Source organism: Diabrotica undecimpunctata, chromosome 6 (genome assembly GCF_040954645.1).
Source record: "Diabrotica undecimpunctata isolate CICGRU chromosome 6, icDiaUnde3, whole genome shotgun sequence".
Classification (NCBI taxonomy): domain Eukaryota; kingdom Metazoa; phylum Arthropoda; class Insecta; order Coleoptera; family Chrysomelidae; genus Diabrotica; species Diabrotica undecimpunctata.
This window is the reverse complement of record NC_092808.1, coordinates 142,601,896-142,620,558: the sequence shown is the minus strand read 5'-3', so window position 1 is coordinate 142,620,558 and position 18,663 is coordinate 142,601,896. Positions and strand designations below refer to the sequence as shown.

At 34.7% G+C, this 18,663-nt stretch overlaps 1 protein-coding gene across 1 annotated transcript in view; it reads left to right on the top strand.

Annotated features, from left to right (window-relative positions):
- The window catches only part of LOC140444006 (cystathionine beta-synthase-like), a 28,811-nt gene extending 15,159 nt beyond the window's left edge, over positions 1-13,652 (top strand). Inside the window, exons 5-10 of the mRNA XM_072535577.1 lie at positions 4,056-4,142; positions 4,229-4,514; positions 4,767-4,950; positions 7,422-7,553; positions 9,314-9,498; positions 13,419-13,652. Of these exons, the coding sequence (XP_072391678.1) occupies positions 4,056-4,142; positions 4,229-4,514; positions 4,767-4,950; positions 7,422-7,553; positions 9,314-9,498; positions 13,419-13,495 (951 nt within the window). The 3' untranslated portion in view covers positions 13,496-13,652. The remainder of the gene's footprint in view (positions 1-4,055; positions 4,143-4,228; positions 4,515-4,766; positions 4,951-7,421; positions 7,554-9,313; positions 9,499-13,418) is intronic.
- The last annotated feature ends 5,011 nt before the right edge of the window (positions 13,653-18,663 follow it).

Genomic DNA, 18,663 nt, shown 5'->3' with positions numbered 1-18,663 from the left:
GTGGAACAACTGTTTAATGATGACGGTCCTAGTGGGTATACACTGAGCAATGATGATACTGGCCCTTCTATTCTAAAATCAGAAGTGGAGAATGCTATAAAGGGTCTTAAAAATAACAAAAGACCAGGCAACGATAACATATACGGGGAAGTATTGAAAATGCTGTGCGAAACAAGTCAATTTGTAGACTCACTCGTCAGACTCTTTAACAATATTTATAACAGTGGGGAGTTTCCTGAAGACTGGCTAGAGTCAACTTTTGTTGCCATACCGAAAAAACCAAAAGCAAAGTCTTGTGATCAACATCGGATGATAAGCCTAATTAACCACATTTCGAAGGCATACACCAAGGTTGTTTACAACAGAATAAGCAAAAAATGCGAGGATAACATTGGAGATTCGCAGTTTGGGTTTCGGAATTCTCTTGGGACAAGAGAAGCACTTTTTAGTCTACAGGTACTCATCCAGCGCGCAGAGATATGAACAAAAACGTGTACATATGCTTTATAGACTACGCAAAAGCATTCGATAACGTAAAGCACGAAAAGATAATTGAAGTTCTCCATAAGATCGGAGTCGACTACAGGGACATTCGAACAATAGCGAGTCTCTATTGGGGTCAAACAGCTAAAGTCAAAGTAGGATCTACATTGACCAATAAAATTGAGATTAAGAAAGGGGTACGACAGGGCTGTATCTTGTCTCCTATGCTCTTTAATATATACTCAGAAGAAGTATTTAAGACAGCGCTGGAGGAAAGCACAGAAGGCATAAAGATAAATGGAGAAATAATTAATAACATAAGGTATGCTGATGACACTGATTCTAGCAAGTAGCATGGAGGAACTGAGTTGCCTAATGAGTAACATACAAAAAACAAGTGCACAATACGGACTCAGACTAAATATCACAAAAACCAAATGGATGTTAGTAAGCAAAACCCAACAATCACCACAGCAACTGATATTAGACAATGAAAGAATTGAACACGTGGATTCGTACATCTACTTGGGAACAACAGTTAACTCAAATTGGGATCAAGCGAAGGAAATACGTATAAGAGTAGAAAAGGCAAGAGCATCGTTCACTAGCACGAAGCAAATTTTCACCTCTAAAAGCCTCACCCTACCTCTCAAAATTCGACTTCTGAAATGTTATGTATTCCTGGTTTTGTTATATGGAATGGAGGCGTGGACAATGACCGCAACATTGATGAAAAAAGTAGAGGCCTTCGAAATGTGGGCTTACCGACATATATTACGTATATCCTGGACTGAGCACGTGACCAACGAAGAGGTACTACGCCGGATAGGTAAAGAGAGAGAGGTAGGAATAAGTATAAAGAAAAGAAAGTTGGAATACTTGGGTCACGTTATGAGACATAATAAATATAGAGTACTACAGCTGATCGTTCAAGGGAAAATAGACAGCAGAAGGGGTCCAGGGAGGAGAAGACACTCGTGGCTCCAAAACTTGCGGCAATGGTTCGGATTGTCATCTGCTGAACTATTCAGATCTGCCGTAAACAAAGTCAGAATAGCCATGTTGATTGCCAACGTTCGGAACGGACAAGGCACATGAAGAAGAAGTGAGTACAGGTAACACACACTGGTCAAAGATTTTCCTTTTGAGGCAGATGGGTAGATCCTATTTAAACACATAGTTTAATTTACCAAATATTTATTTAATTTATTTAAACCATTTATGTAAATTCTTTAGCGATTTTTAATTATGGTACTAATGCAAAAGTTTCGTCTTTCATGCAAAGTTATTTTTCATAAATAAAAATCACTAAATAATTTTCATAAATGGTTATCTTCTCAATATTTAGTGTAACAACAGCAGCGTGTTTGTTTCAGGTGTTATCAGCACAAAAAAGTCAATTGGAGTCAATTTGATTAGAATTTTATCAGTTTTTATCAATTCAGAGTTTTTATCTTGCTCACTTCACCATTGGCGTCCAAATAATTCGCTGGTTGATTGGGATACACGTTTTGTCTTTCTTCGTATTATTTATTGAAATCTGATATTTCTAATATATCACTATAATATAGATTGGACACATACCAATTGGAACTAACGAATATTAAATGTTGAATTTTATTTTAAAAACTCAGTATGATCTTGAAATGATGTTATTCCGAATAATTCCAATCATATATATATATATATATATATATATATATATATATATATATAATAAACGTAGAAGGTGTATAAGATGGAAGGCAACCACATATACGTATTTCTGATTATTGGTCGGCTTCAGTACGGTTCAGAAAAGTTTGAAAAGGAGCATGCTAACTTGGGAAAGGTTCACTACAGGAGCACTGCGACCAATTTGTGGCAATTACTTTCCTCAGGTACCTTAGATTCCTCCGTGGATGTGTTTGTTGCTCTGGAAACCTTAGTTATTGCAACAAATTGGTCGCATTGCTTCTGTAGTGATCCTTTTCCAAGATAACATGCTCCCCCCTCTAACATGATCGGATATATGGATGCATTTTTCCAGTCTTTTGGCAATTTCTCATTTTTCCAAATTCGTTTTATTGGGTTCGGTATTCGTTTGAGTAATAGCTGTCCACCTTCCTTGAATATTTCTACTATTATACCGTTTTCTCTTAGACTCTTGTTACTATTCAGCTTTTTGATTATTTTCTCTATCTATTGATTTTCGTTCGTTTATTTCGGCCTCATTATTGTTTTGCTCGGGTCCGGTTTGTGATTGTATTTCATTGGTATTTTCCTCTCTGTTTAGCAGTTCCTCAAAGTATTCTGCTTACCTCTCTAGTTTTAGAGACGAACAATACATGACATCACGCTGACCACGACACTCCCTCCGGGAGGTTAGGCCTGACGAAAGAGAATAAATTTGTTATATATCTTCTCCAGAGCTTTACGTTCAAATTTACTACTTGCTAGAAGACTACTATAAAAAACTACTCATAGAGAGCCGTTTAAAATGTATAGAAACAGAAAGGAACAGCAACACAGAATTCAAAATGAATGGGAGATCTAACTAAGATCGAGCGAATGAAGAAAGTCTTACAAACTTTAAAAATCAATAAATCAGTGATATTAGGTGGAAAAATAAATAAGTTAGTTAAGCGCTGATGATATTTGAGTAATTAATGTCCAGTGAAAACACCTGTAATTACTGTGAGTTTAGTCGTCTGAATATTTAAAATATTTTTGTATAGCGAAATAACCTTTTTGCCTATCTTCAACCTAGAGTATACTTCCAGTATACCTTATACTGCACTGTTTCCTATCCATTCTTATCCTACTTGGCCCTATAAAAAGAGGACTAGCTCTTTCTGTACCAATACTAACAAAACTCTCATCAACGATTCTGTTATGCCATGATATCCATAATAAATTTCGCGAGTTTTTTGAGGGATTTTTCCCAGTTTTAATTTTTAACGAAGTTAGTTCCAAGTTAAAGACTCTTCAATACAGCTTGGCTGTCTAAAGCAATGATTATTTTCGTTAAATTGAGGCGTTTCTCAGGCATTCTTGATCACAACAATCTATTGCTAGCACTTGTGCTTGAAATATTGTAAAGTATTTCCAACTGCTATTGACAGTTTAGTGTTAGGACCAGTAATCCCTATTCACAGTATCGAGATATAAGTCAGGGACACATAATGTTCGCAGATGATTAACATGTCCCGGATATCCACAAGAAGGAAATAATCAACAGATTAACCAAAAATCAAAACTAAAGTAATCGAAATTGATTTTATGAGAAGCTGTAGATTAACAAGGATCTACCATATTAAAAATGAAGAGATAAAATGAAAGATAGTTCTGGAACAAGACATATAAAAGCTGTATAGCAGATTTAAATATTTAATTTGATATGAAAAATGTTTAATTTAATGTAGACAAATAAGGACAGCAAATCAAACGACGTGCATAGTAAAAATAATTGGAAAATATAATCCTTAACTTTTACATTTTATGACAAGATTTGTATATGAGGTAAAACAGTCTATTTTTCTTTGTATTTCCCCGCTCTAATAAAACTAACCAATATTTTGTTTTATTTTTAGTTTTCCAATCCGTCCAATCCATTAGCACATTATGACACCACCGCCGAGGAAATATATCATCAGTGTGATGGACAAGTTGATATGATTGTAAGTGGAAGCTCCATTTTTGTTTGAAGTATTCATCAGAAGTAAACAAAATATATTTATAATTCAAATATTCTTACTTTGTGTAGGTAATGGGATGTGGCACAGGAGGAACTATGTCTGGTATAAGCAGAAAGTTTAAAGAAATTTCTCCCAATACAATAATTATAGGCGCCGATCCTTATGGCTCACAGTATGCTCAACCAGCTGAACTCAATAAAACCGATGTGAAGTCTTTTGATATCGAAGGTATAGGATATGAGATTACTCCTACAGTATGTGACAGATCGATGGTAAGCAAATGGTACAAATTCCATGACAAAGTATCTCTGAACATGTGTAGAAGATTAATCAGAGAAGAAGGATTATTAGTTGGTAAGTAGAAAAAGAAAAATATTTTTGAATTACTTATTAGTTCGTTACTTTATATTATTACCACACAATAAATATTATGCAGTAGAATATTAAAATAATGTAGGGTGATTGTAGACCACTTAAGCCAATATTTTTACTCAATAACACAATATATCCATAAACAAGCTGCTTAATGACGTGTTGATAAAGTTATCAGCATTTTGTTACTTGATCGTTTAATAACTTTACTGATAGCGTGTCTGTTTATTTTAGGAACAAGCAGTGGAGTACTAATGGCAGGTGCCTTACAAGCAATTAAAGATTTTAACATAGGAAAAGGAAAGAAAGTAGTAGTTCTGCTTCCAGATGGCGCCAAAAATTATTTGACTAAATTTGTCTGTGATCAATGGATGGAACAAAGAAATTTATTACCTGCTGTTAACACCCGTAATCATTGGTAAGAAAAATATACCAGCTATATTAACCATGCGATCCTCGCGTCTCTTGGTGGAAAATCATTAGTCATGCTACTAGAAACTATCTTAAGTAATAGGAACTTAACCCTTTAGGGACGGGTCACATCCGAGTATCACTTAGTAATTACATGTATGTTAGCCTTTGGCTGTATATATTGATGATTATATTTTATAATGGTTTATAAAATTGAAACTTTGCACAAAAGTCTGTCTTAGTGTAAAGAATTTGGGATCAGTAGATCTTCTTATAATATTCTTATGCTTTTTTGTTATTGAACGAAACTTGAAACGAAGGATTTGAAACTTGGTACATACTTGATACAGGGATTCACCTTGATGATTTAATTTGTGGTCAATAGATATTTTGATATTGATAAATATCTGGAATTCTACATTACAGACCAACTAAACCCAAGTAAAGAGCTCGAATGCAGAATTGAAGCAGCTTTAAAAATGAAATCATTCTTCCGTAACCACAACTTAAATCTAAAATTATTTCAAGGAATGATCAAATATTATATTTGATCAATGTTGTTATATGATACTGAGATCTGGAATCTGAAGGATGATACGATCAATCGCCTAGAGGCGTTTGAGATGTGGTTGCATAAAATAATGCTCTGAATACCCTGGACAGCGATGCAGATCAACGAATCTATGTTAAATAGACCATTTGCGATTGGACAGAAATACGCAGTGGCGAGCAACTATTTTGATTAGCTGAAGAATACAAACAATCCGACAATGTAATTGCCAACATTAGGAGGACCTAATATATCACTAAAGATGTTTTTCTCATAATCTTATAGTTTTTTCTAGAAGGAGAGATCCCAAAAACTTGGTACTTGGTGTAACGAAAAGTCTATTGAGTTTGTGGCCTATATAAGTTATTCTTCTCATATTATTATATTTTTCAGTAAAGTAAAAGTCTTAGGTTTTAGTGTACATGTTCCTTGTGGTATAAGAAAGAGATTAGTTAAATTTGTTATCAATAACAACTCTTCTCCTTTTCGTATACTACAGCTTTTTGGTCTTTTTGAAATTCGAGAATAAGTCCTAAAACTTGGTTAGAGGTTTCTCTTGGTGTAAGCAAGTATCCCATTGAATTTAGCTTAACAGATCCTCTTCTTCTCATTCTTATACTTTATTTCTTATAATCCTAGAGTCTTAAAGCTTAACACTTAGGTTTCTCTTTGTGTAAGGAAGAACCTTGATTAATTGGAATCAACAGGACTTTCTTGTGTTATATTCTTGTGGCTTCATCATTATCAACTTATATGCGTCCATTATGGACATAGGTCTCCCTCAGCTCCCTCCATCTGTCTCTGTCTTGAGCGGCTTGCTCAAGTCATCAGTGCATTTGGTTGGTGAGCGTCCTCTGCTCCGTAGTTCTTCTTGTCTTGGTCTTCACTTGGCAATACGTTTTGTCGTTGGTTGTCTGATAATCTGGTGATATGTCCTGTACAATTCCATTTTAGCGACGCGATTTTTTCTACGACGTAGAATAATAGATATAATAAAGAATAATAAAGTAGAAATGAAAACTATGTAGGACGAAGGATACAGCTGTTAGAAGGTGGTGGAAAGAGAGGTAAAGGAAAACCGAGGAGAAGCTGAAAAGACTATGTGGCAGAGGACTTGAAAAAGAAAGGTTTTTTTCACAATTTTTTATGATTGATGGACTTATGATAGGAAAAGAGTAAAGTAGACACTGAAGAGAACATGAAAAAAGTAATTCGAAGTAGTAGTTTAGTATGGTGAGAGCGACATGTAATAGAGAAAACAAAGATTCGGAATGGAAAAGCATTTGTAGATTCATAATGTATGGAAGTGAAGTGTGGACCTTAAATGCTGAAGCGAAGAGAAAGTTAGATTTAGTAAAGATGGACTGTCTTTGAAGGAGTACCAGAATATCAAGGAACGACAAAAGTATCAACGCGGCCATTAGAAATAGATTAAATGCCACAAACACATTAACGCATAGAATAAAAAGGTAGCGACTTAGTGGTTTCAACATCTTCTACGGATGGAAGGAAAGTAGAAAGCCCAGTAAAGTATTCAGATGGAGTGGAAATATTAGTAATTCGATGCAGTGCAGGGATTGGAGGAAGAGGACGGTCAATCTAGGCAAATATGGCGACCAGGCCTGGGAATGCGACGTTATCTTGAATAAGTTTTATAGACTTCTTGACTGGATACGCTCTCTGTAGAAAATCTTCTGCCATTTTCAACGAATAGATTTTAACGATTATTATTAAAGTTACTGTAGCTTTTTTTTTCAGCTTATTCGAAATTATAAACAAGAGACGAGAGATGCGTTTAAAAAAAATTGTAATTTAAAATATAATTAAAATCGGATTCTTCCTTCTAACATATTCAAAAGTTAAATATATAGATATCTAGAGACTAATTTATTTAAAAATAATTAAATTTATCTAATTTTCTTTTTAAGGTGGTGGGACGTAAACGTTATGGAGCTGTCATTTAAACCATGTCAAACTGTAGAAAAATCAGCATCGCCCAAGGATGTTTTAGCTCTTATGGATAAACTCAATGTAGATTATTTACCTGCCGTAAGCGATGGGTATGTAACATAAATAAATTTCATGGTTCATATTGGTAATAATTGTCATAGTTGTATATCTCTTGGAACCTTTTCTGTGAAAATCCGCCCACCAGATATTATTTTATTACTGATACCTTTTTTCTGCTTACCTTTTTTCAAATTTCGCGAGCGCATATTTCTAATATGCTTCTAGTATTTTCAATAAAATGAATGTTTATTCTATGAGTCGTTTGTTGACGTCTTATTCTTTTAAGTATTAGTTTTATATCACTGATCAACACGTTGTGATCCGAAGGGACATCTACAACAGGTAGTGTTTTAGTTACTTTAGTTTTTGAGTAACTTTTTTTCGAGTTCTTTTCGAGTTTCGGTATCTTTCATTAATCGTTACATAATAAATCTGGTTTTGTATGATATTATTTTTAGTATATTTTATTGCCTTCCCAGTATATAAATGGCTTTTAGACACCTTGAAAAATGTATATTGTTGCTTAAATCTCTTGTCATCTACATACAGGTCTTCGAAACACACATCATCAAAAATACATTTATCATCAGATAAATTATCGGAATAGGAATCATGAACTGAAAATGAATTACTTTCGCTAGATGTTTCATGTTGCTCTAAGGCTCTTTTTCTGGAATTTAGTACCTACTTTAGGCCTCGCTTTTTACCGGCTGATTTTTAACTTTTAGCTGGTGCCTTCGGAAATAGTCGAATAGTCTCAATAGGAAATAATGGAGAGCCGGAAGCTTCAATAACAGTTGTAGGATGAGGAGTTCTAAAAGTACAAAAACTAGTTCATGGTTGAGGTTCAGACTGTGTTTGAGGCTTCTATGGTTTGTTGTACAATAGGCCTATCTGTGACGTTGGCTGCATCAAAGTTTTCACCCGAGAACGCATTTCTATTAAATGGATATATTCCAGTTTTTTTAAGCCTGCTACTATAGTTTTGATGGTAAAAGAATTCTCAAAAGCCTGGCTTGCAAGTTTAACAACATTATGAATGGCAATGGTCTTACCGGGATGTGAGAGGATCCAATGATTTTAAGCAACCTTATGTTTTGCCTTAAATGACCCCATAACAGATACATCCAATGGTTGTAACCTATGTGTACAATGCAGAGGAAATAATACCATTGGCTTTTGCATAAATAATAGCTTCCAGTGAGCAATGGCTATTCTGGTTGTCTAGAAGTAAAATTGGGTCAGTCCCAGTGCATTTAATGTTAATCTCCAAATGTTCCAACGTTTTTAGAAAAAGCAATGCGTTCATCCATCCACTAGTTGGACTATTTACCAAGCCTAAACTACCAGATGGACAACCAACCATAAAAGTATCATGGAACCTTGTCGAGGGAAAATAAAAACTGGTGGTACGGTATTGCCCGATACGCTAACATTTCCTACAAGTGTAACGAGGTGTCCACGTTCGCCAGAAACAGCTTGTCCCACTTGGTTTATTCATTTTCGTCCCATTTACACCAGTTTCGTCGATATTGAAAATCCTATTTGCAGCGAAAGGGTATTTCTAAAGATCTCGACTATAGTTGTTATAAAATTCAAAAACATTAGTTTTATTGAAACTGGTATCTCTTGAAAGACTTGTTTTTCTGGTTTTCATAATGATGTATCAGTATCCCTTTCTCAACTATCATGTTTTACTTCATCGGACGATTTTTGTTATTAACGAAATAACCAAATAAATATTTTTATTTATTTTTATTTATACCTTTTGTTTTTTATAAATTCTGTAATTTTTGACATTATATTTTAGATTGATTGTTGGATTGGCTACAAGAAGAAATACTCTGAATCGTCTCATAGCGGAAGAGTCACCAAATGATGAAATCAATAACTGCTTGGTACGGATGTTTTCTAAACTACCCAAAGCCAGTTCTCTTGGACTTGCGTCAAGAGTCTTAGAAGTTGAAAATTATGTTGTGATCCTGGATAGTGACAGTAAGTATTGAAATATTTAAATTATAAGAATATATGCTCGATCTAACTTCACTGATTTGATTGGAGTAATTCGACATGGAATAATTCATAAGTCAGAAATCATATGAAACTTCAAAAATCAACTTATTTTAAACTTAAGTTGTGGCTTAGTCACAATAAAAATAATAATTGCATTAAGATGCCATAGGAAAATAGCTTCAGAACAATAGAAAGGAGAATATTCTTTTTACGGTATCATAATATGATATATAGTGCCATCGCCATCAAAGATTTAGCAATAATTGTTATTACACTATCCAATTTATGAGTCAGGTTTTAACAGTAATAATATTTCACGAACAAAATAAAATATATTAATCAACACAAAATGTTTGCTCACATTAAACCGTCTTTTTACGATGGCAGTGTATAAACAGGTTATTTAAAGCAAGTAGCCTGGTGCAGATAATCTCCGCCGTGTAGACAGCACTTTCATTTAAAATCAGCTGTTCTGGTTCACAAAGCCCACAATAGATAAGACTTTGCTATACTGGTCGGCAACCTCAATAGAGATGGTAAATAGGAAAAGGAGGAGATAAAGTCTGTTAAATTAGGTCTCCTTGCCAAAGGATCTAATATCTAATTCTCAATTTCTTTCCCTTTCGGCCATTTATCTATACTGACAATCATGTTGGCTCAGCAATCGAAACAATTAACAAGTCGCACCAAGATTTTATATAAAACAGTCATAAGACAAGTAGTAATGTATGACAGCGAAAAATGGACGATAACAAAGACAAACGAAGAGTGACTACGTGTTTGGGAAAAAAATCCTAAGAAAGATCTTTGGACCGCGGCTTGATGAGGCACCAGGACAATATAGGATAAGAACTAACAAAGACCTGAAAGAACTACATGCAGACATCAATTTAATAAAAGAAATACAGTCCAGAAGATTCCAGTGGGCAGGACACCTCAGAAGACATTCTGACGAAACTGGAAGAATACCACGTGGACGATCTCGACTCCAGTGACGAGATAATACAACAAGAAACCGCTATAGGCGAGAAGAATTGTATGGAGATTGTACAGGCATGCAGAGAAAGGAATGGTGAAAGGAATGTACGACAGCGAAAAATGGACGATAACAAAGACAAACGAAGAGTGACTACGTGTTTGGAAAAAAATCCTAAGAAAGATCTTTGGACCGCGGCTTGATGAGGCACCAGGACAATATAGGATAAGAACTAACAAAGACCTGGAAGAACTACATGCAGACATCAATTTAATAAAAGAAATACAGTCCAGAAGATTCCAGTGGGCAGGACACCTCAGAAGACATTCTGACGAAACTGGAAGAATACCACGTGGACGATCTCGACTCCAGTGACGAGATAATACTACAAGAAACCGCTATAGGCGAGAAGAATTGTATGGAGATTGTACAGGCATGCAGAGATGAATGGTTACGGGCAGGATACGAGGAACAGTACCAGTCGTGTTATCTGCGTCAAGCTACTTTAAGCCTTCTTATCTACTGGCTTCACGAAAAAGCTGCTTTAAGCGTTTTGAGCAGATTCATTTGTCCAATGAAGTAAGTGGATGGGAATATGGGGAGAGTATTCTAGTAGTAAATCATTAATTAAACCAAATATATCATAAATATCATACTTATTGGATAAAAAGTATGAACCATAACCAAATCTATCTTTGAATGAAAGTTAATACACGGAATATGGAGATGCAGACACATTTTTAAACTATAGAAGATATACAATAATTTTCTGACTACTAACACCTTTGGCAACAAAATTTTGGTTTTTTTATACCACAAAAACTTTAAACACCTACAGTTTAATCTCATTTAAATGTTCTTCTGTTTAAAAAGCACTTGTTGTGGTAACTTCTGGAGATAACACCATCTAGTACTGATATCCGTTGATTTTATTGGTACTGATTAAAGATGGAATGTAAATAGGTTCCGAAACAAGTCGCACAATAACAGCATTTTAAGAGATTGTGAGTTTTGATCATTACTCGATAATCTAGTTTGTTTGAAAATCTCAAATGGCTGGGGATTAAGTATAGTGGTGCCGAATTAATGATGTTTAAAAAGCGAGATAAGCAGAATCTTTTCAATTGTAGAAGTATAGATCTTCTAACTAATAGTCTAAAATTTATGACCAAAATGATAAATAACAAATAAATATTCTACCAATATTAGTAGATTACAATAGTACAAGAAGGTTTTAGATCTGAAAGCCCCTTTACAGACGTTCTATTTATTAGAAAAATCTATCGAATTAAAAGAATTAACGACTTTTATAGTAAAAATGGTACTTAGGAGTCTGGATTACTGAAGGTCTAAATAAAAAATCAGAAACTCGATCAAGAATAGAGCAATCAAGAGCAGCAGCCTTTTTGAAGATGAGGAAATAACTGAGTAACCAAAGACTCAATCTGCAAATACGATATCGGATGGTAAAATGTTATATCGAAGCTTGGACTGTTAATGCTGACTTAATGAGAAAGCTAGAAGCTTTTGTGATCTGGCTTTTTAGAAGAATTTTGAAAATACCATGAATCGATCATATTTCGAACGAAATGGTGTTGCACAGAATGGGAAGAGTCAGAGAACTTTTGACCACCATTAAACGAAGAAAGACAGCATATTTGGGCCACATACTTAGAAATGGGAAGTACGATTTGTCGCAGCTAATTATGAAGGGTAAAATCGAAGGAAAAAGGGGTCCCGTTAGACGAAAAACATCCTGGCTGAAAAATACTCGCGACTGGACCGGGTTAAACATACAGACTCTTTTAAGAAAAGCGCAAGATAGGCACTAATTTGCAATGGTTATATCCAACCTTCATTAGCGGAGTCGGCAATAGGAGAAGAAAAAGATAGTAAAAATAAAATTAAAGCGCGTGGCAATGGTGAATTCATAAAACCTATTAAATTATACTGTAGCATCAGACAAAGTGATTCAGTAATTTCCATTACCATTTTATATCGTTATAGATGGGGTAATAATGAAAGTATGCGTGAAAATACTGTGTTATGTAGACGATGCTGTTCTGGTACCAGACAATAAAATCAATCTTCAAAAGCTCTTTTATTATTTTAACATAAACGGGAAAAATCTGTTGGCAATAGCAGCTGAGAGTTCAAAACAGATGATGACCACTTCTAAAGAATCGATGCTATCTAAAGTGGAATTTGACTGAAAGTAATACAAAAACTAATAAAGTAGCAGGCTTTCTTCACCACATAATATGGAGTAATAAAGATCGTGATATAGACATGAAAAGTAAATTATACAAGACAATACGCCTCATTATGAGGTATACCTACTGCAGACAGAAGGTGTGACAAGCAGAACAAAACGAATAATTGAAACAACACAGATGAAAATACTAAAAAAGAATCACCGGCAAAATTTGATACGACGACAGAGAAAGAAGTAAAATCATTAGAAGTCAATGCAAAATAAATCCTGTGTACACATGGGTACAAAAAATAAAAATATAATGAAATAAACATGTCGATAAATTGGCACAAAACAGAATAATAAAAAAACATATAGTGACCTAAAAACCGCTGGTGTGACAGTTTAGAAGATGCTGAAGAATGAATAGGTATCTAGAAAATACCAGAGACCATATGTTTGCTATGTTGAGAGAATCGCTAAATTGAACCGACAATACTGGATCATTTTTCACAAATTACAACTCAAGAAAGTGATTTTCAAAGACTCAAAACGTCGAATTCATGGGTTATTCACTATTAAACTCTAATTTTTATCAAATCACATCTTTTAATTCATCAAAAAATCAATTAATATCATTTTTGATGATATTTTGCTTGTCTACCATAAACATTTTTAATTTTACCATTCTTTTAAATCTCTTAAGCTATTGATATTTTTTTTTGTTTACAGGCGGAGATGATGTAGCACTAGGAGTAGTAACATCAGATGACATTCTTCATTACATTCAAACCCATAAAAAGAATTAATTCGGTATAACCTTGCGCTGTAACGGATGGTCATATTTTTTCATACATCTCAACTAACAGAATTCTGTTTTTAAAATGTTGTTTTACTAGTTTTCTTCCTACTGTTTCTTTAAGTATTGTTTATATTATAAATTTTAATAAAACGCTTTTAATTTTATTTTTGTATATTTGTTATTGTTATGAAGTTCTTCTATTCTTTTATTTAGAAAATAATATACAAAAATAACCACCTAATGTGTGGTTAAAGCTGGTGTATCGGCACTGAAAGGGTACTATTTATTATTATATTGTTACAAAATTTCTGATAAAACAACAAATTTCAACATCGAATTTAACAATTCAGTTCCTTTTTTTTTATAGGGAAAGGATGTGTACCTCTGGACGTTTGTACCTTTGGACAACTTAAGTATTTTCAAAAACTACAAATAGTATAAAGCTACAAAATGTCAACTATAATATTTTATGCAGTGTTGGCAACAGTGTGTCAAAACGTCTTTGTTACTGGGTGTTTAAAGCTCTGAGTTAGCTTTGAAGATTTATATTGATAAAAGTAAGTTTATTAGCAATATTCACCAACATTTATTTTGGCAATCGCTGTAGTTATTGCAAAACTTTTGATACCAAAATAAAGAGTAATAATCTAGATAATATTTATTCATTATTCATTTTAACCTAGAATAGATTAAATCGTTTTAAAATTTAAATCTACGCTGCTTTTACCTGTAGACACAACGTTGCTTGTTCCTCTGGACATTTCCAAAGATACACGAGGACGAGCGTTGTCGGTGTTAATAATTTGTATAACGAGAATAATATTTTACAGTGCCTCGCAGTAAAATTGGTAGAAAGCGGGAGTTTACGGAGAAACTGTACCACAAGAGTCATCGAAGGAGGCATGACATAAAGTTTTGTCGAATAATGCATTTATACGTAGTGTGCGAAGAAATGGAATATAAGTAAATCCACGTTACACAATTATATGGAAAAGCAACATAATTTGGATACTAGTATTAAAAAATCATAGTTTCGCCACCAAACTTCTGTTTTCATAAAGCATTTAGAATATTAGTATTTAGAATGAAGAAGAGAAACAACTGTTTGATTATCTAGAAAAAGGTGCCTGCCTTCACTTGGGACTCACTAAAATCCGAACTAGAAAACTGGCATTTAATCATGCCACAGTATTGGGTAATAAAATACTACTCTCGTGGTAAGATAAAACAAATTATACCATATTAAATTTTAAAAACTAATAAAAAAAGATGAAATCGAAAAGTGTGGGTAAAGCACTGGCTTACGAAAAGAGATCGTTTATCACATGTGAATTTAGTAAGAGAGTAAGAGAGAGAAGGAAGATTTGCATAATTATTTCAGAATGAATGAGATGGTGCACCAAGAACTTTTGCGCTTTTTAACGATAAAAGTTTTTCCCCTATAATTAGAGCATTTGCGTTTATCCCCTTTCTTGAATATTGAGCTGATGTATCCCACATTCCAATCATCAGGGATAGTTTGTCCTTTTAAGCATTTGTTAAATAGTTGAACCATTGTTTAGTGATCTCAACACTAAGGGCTAGAATTTCAAACTCCAACAAAGAAAAAGAAATAAATAGAAAGAAATGGAATGTACAGAAGCTGAGAGATGCAACTGTTGCAAAACAGTACTGCGAAAATGTTACCAATAGGTTAAGGAATCAAAGTCTAGGCGAAGAAGACCAGAGAGATATAGACTCATTCTGGAACAGGATAAGGGAAGATATTGAGTCAGCAGCACAAGATGATATAGGAACAGAAACTTGTACCCGAAAAAATCACTGGTTTGACGATGAATGCAAAGACGCAACACAGAAAAAAAATGAAGCCTATGCAAAAATGCTTACCCGCCGAACTAGAACAAGTATAGAGAATTACCAGACAAAAAGAAGAGAAGAAAAGAAAATACACAGAATGAAGAAACGAAACCACTTAAAAAAGGAACTTCAATATATAGAAAACCTCAACAGAGAGAAAGAATTCAGAACATTCTATAAGAAAGTTAACATCAACAGAAAAGAATTTAAGGCAAACACAAATCAATGTAGAAGTTTAAATGGCGATCTCTTAACAACAAGAACAGACGTACTAAACCGATGGACGGAATATTTTAACCAGATACTTAATATAGAGGAAGAAGAAGAAAACCCGGAAGACGAAAGCTGCGAGGTAAGCGGAGCAGACGAGAGGGAGGAGGATCCACCAACGATCCTGGAAGTTAAAGACGCTGTAAACAAACTAGCCAGAAACAAATCACCCGGAATAGATAATCTCCCAGCGGAATTATATAAAGAAGGTGGCCACGATATCATAATAGCGCTACAGCAGCTTATTAAAGAAATATGGATACATAAGTCCCTTCCCAATGATTGGAATATTGGAATACTTTGCACCATACACAAAAAGGGAGATATCTTTGAATGCTCTAACCATCGAGGAATTACGCTCCTAAATGCAGCGTATAAAATATTCTCCAATATACTATGCCATCGTATGGCACCATATGCAGAGCGAATAATAGGACAATACCAGGCTGGTTTCAGAGGTGGTAAATCAACAATTCATCAGATTTCAACCCTAAGACAAATTCTAGAGAAAACACTGGAATACGGTGTAGACACGCACCACATATTTATAGACTACAAGGCAGCCTACGACTCTGTAAATAGAAGAGAATTGTTTAGAGCAATGATAGACCTAGGAGTACCAAATCAGTTGGTAAGTTTAACCAAACTAACCCTTGAAAAAGTTGAATGCAAAGTACGAATCCAGGGGGAACTCTCTGAACCTTTTAAAACAAATAACGGGCTACGTCAGGGAGACCCACTCTCCTGTATACTATTTAATCTAGCTCTGGAAGTAATACGTACGTCACAAATCACAACTACCGGTTCAATATATAACAAATCTGTGCAAATCTTAGCATATGCTGATGATATCAATATTGTTGGGAGAACGGAAAACGCAGCACGAGAGGCGTACGTAGCATTAAAGGAAGCGGCTACAAAAATGGGTTTAATAATAAACACCAATAAAACAAAATACATGAAAATAGGTACGCAACCACAAACACTACGGCCACTTGTTATAGAAAATGTTAACGAATTTGTATACGTGGGAACGCTCGTCAATACTGAAAATGACACTACCGCAGACATAAACCGCAGAATTTGCACGGCTAATAGATGCTATTTTGGGCTTAATCTCCTTTTTAAATCTACAGTTATATCAAGAAATACAAAAGTAAAACTCTACAAAACAATAATACGCCCAGTCCTAACATATGGTTCAGAAACCTGGACTTTAACAAAAAGCAATGAAAACATGTTAGGATGTTTCGAAAGAAAAATACTAAGGCGCATCTATGGAGCGGTAAATGAAAATGGTGTCTGGAGAAGACGATACAACTTCGAACTCTATAGGATATACCAGGAACCAGATATCGTAAAACACATAAAGATAGGACGTCTGAGGTGGGTAGGCCATGTAATGCGGATGGAGCAAACCGACCCAGCTAGAAAAACGCTCCTTGATAGACCCATTGGTCAAAGAAGAAGAGGAAGACCCAGAACAAGATTCCTAGATAACATCGATGAAGACATGAGAAATATGGAAATACGTGCTTGGCGGAGGAAGGCGATGGATAGGGACGACTGGAGAAAAATTCTTGGGGAGGCTAGGACCCACACAGGGTTGTAAAGCCAAAATGATGATGATAAATAGTTGAACCAACATTTCATGGAATATTTTTGGTCCATACTTTACCAACTCAATTGGGATGTCTCCAGGTCCTGCTGCTTTGCCGTTTTTCGATCTTTTGAGGGCATCCATTTCGATCTCTTGGAATTTACATCTATTCTCTGTCAGTAAGACCTCATAATGATGTTTCCACTGTTTCAGATCTATTAACTGTAAGTTAGATTTTTCCTTTCCTTCCTTCTTCCTTCCTTTGACAAGTTTTTGCCAACTTTTCGCTACTTTTCTTTTTACGTCTCAATTTCATTTTTTATATATCTTGTAATCTTCCTCCATTGTCGTTGACATCCATTTCTGATAAGCAGTTTTCTTCTTGTTTACTAACGTTTGCATATTCTCCGACCACCATTCTTAATTTTTTATTTTATGTTTGTTTTTATTGCCCAAAGCTTTACTTACAGCCTCATGAATGCATTTTTTAAGTTACTGGTATAATTCTTCCGCTGATATATTTTCTCGATCCACATTTTGTAAATTTGTGACCAGTCGTAATTTGTAAAGAAATTTCGTTGAATCTTCTTTTAAACTTTCTAGGTTATATTTAGGGGATGTTACTTCTGGTCCCTTTTCTATATTCTGTACCTGAGTGTTATTGTTTTAGCGATAGTCATAACAGTTAGTTGACGTTGCTCATATGTAAACGATGGTCGGATCCACATTCTGATCCACGGTATACCCTTACGTCAGTTGTTTTCAGCTGGGAAGTTTGACGTTGGATTACATAGTTCATTATCGAGCGCAGATTCTTAGTATGTTGTATCCATGTAAATTTGTGGATGTCTCTATGTTGAAAAAATCCATTCATAATTTTAATAGACATTGTTCAGAGAGTATTTCATTCATCTTGTTGTAGAAATCATCTTTACTTTCTGGATCTGCATCTTCATTTGGGGCATACACTCCGACAATTACGATGTTGTGCCCATTATTTTTCATTTCCAGTATTAGCAGTTGTTTATTTACTTCAGTCCATGATTTAATATTGTTTTTAAGATTTTTTCGAAAGGCAATAGAGATTCTCCTAGCTCCGTTATCTTTACTCACTCCACTGTAAATATGTATATATTCTCCTATCTCTTCATCTCCTTTTCCCTTTTTCTTGGTCTCGGTGAGAATACATATATCTATTTTTCTTTCCGCTAATTCTTTAAATACTTCTGCTTGTTTGGTTCTAAGTCCTTGTACATTCCATGTAGCCAATATCATTTTCCTTTTCCGTTGCATTAGTCGTCTTTGTTTTAATCCATCCTTTATATGCCGAGGCTTTTGGTCGAAATTTTTAGCATTTATTTCTTTTGACAAGGGATGAGTTGCTAGCCCATCGCCTCAACCCTCCTCCTTTCTCCGGGCTTGGGACCGGAACCGGCATTTACTGAGCT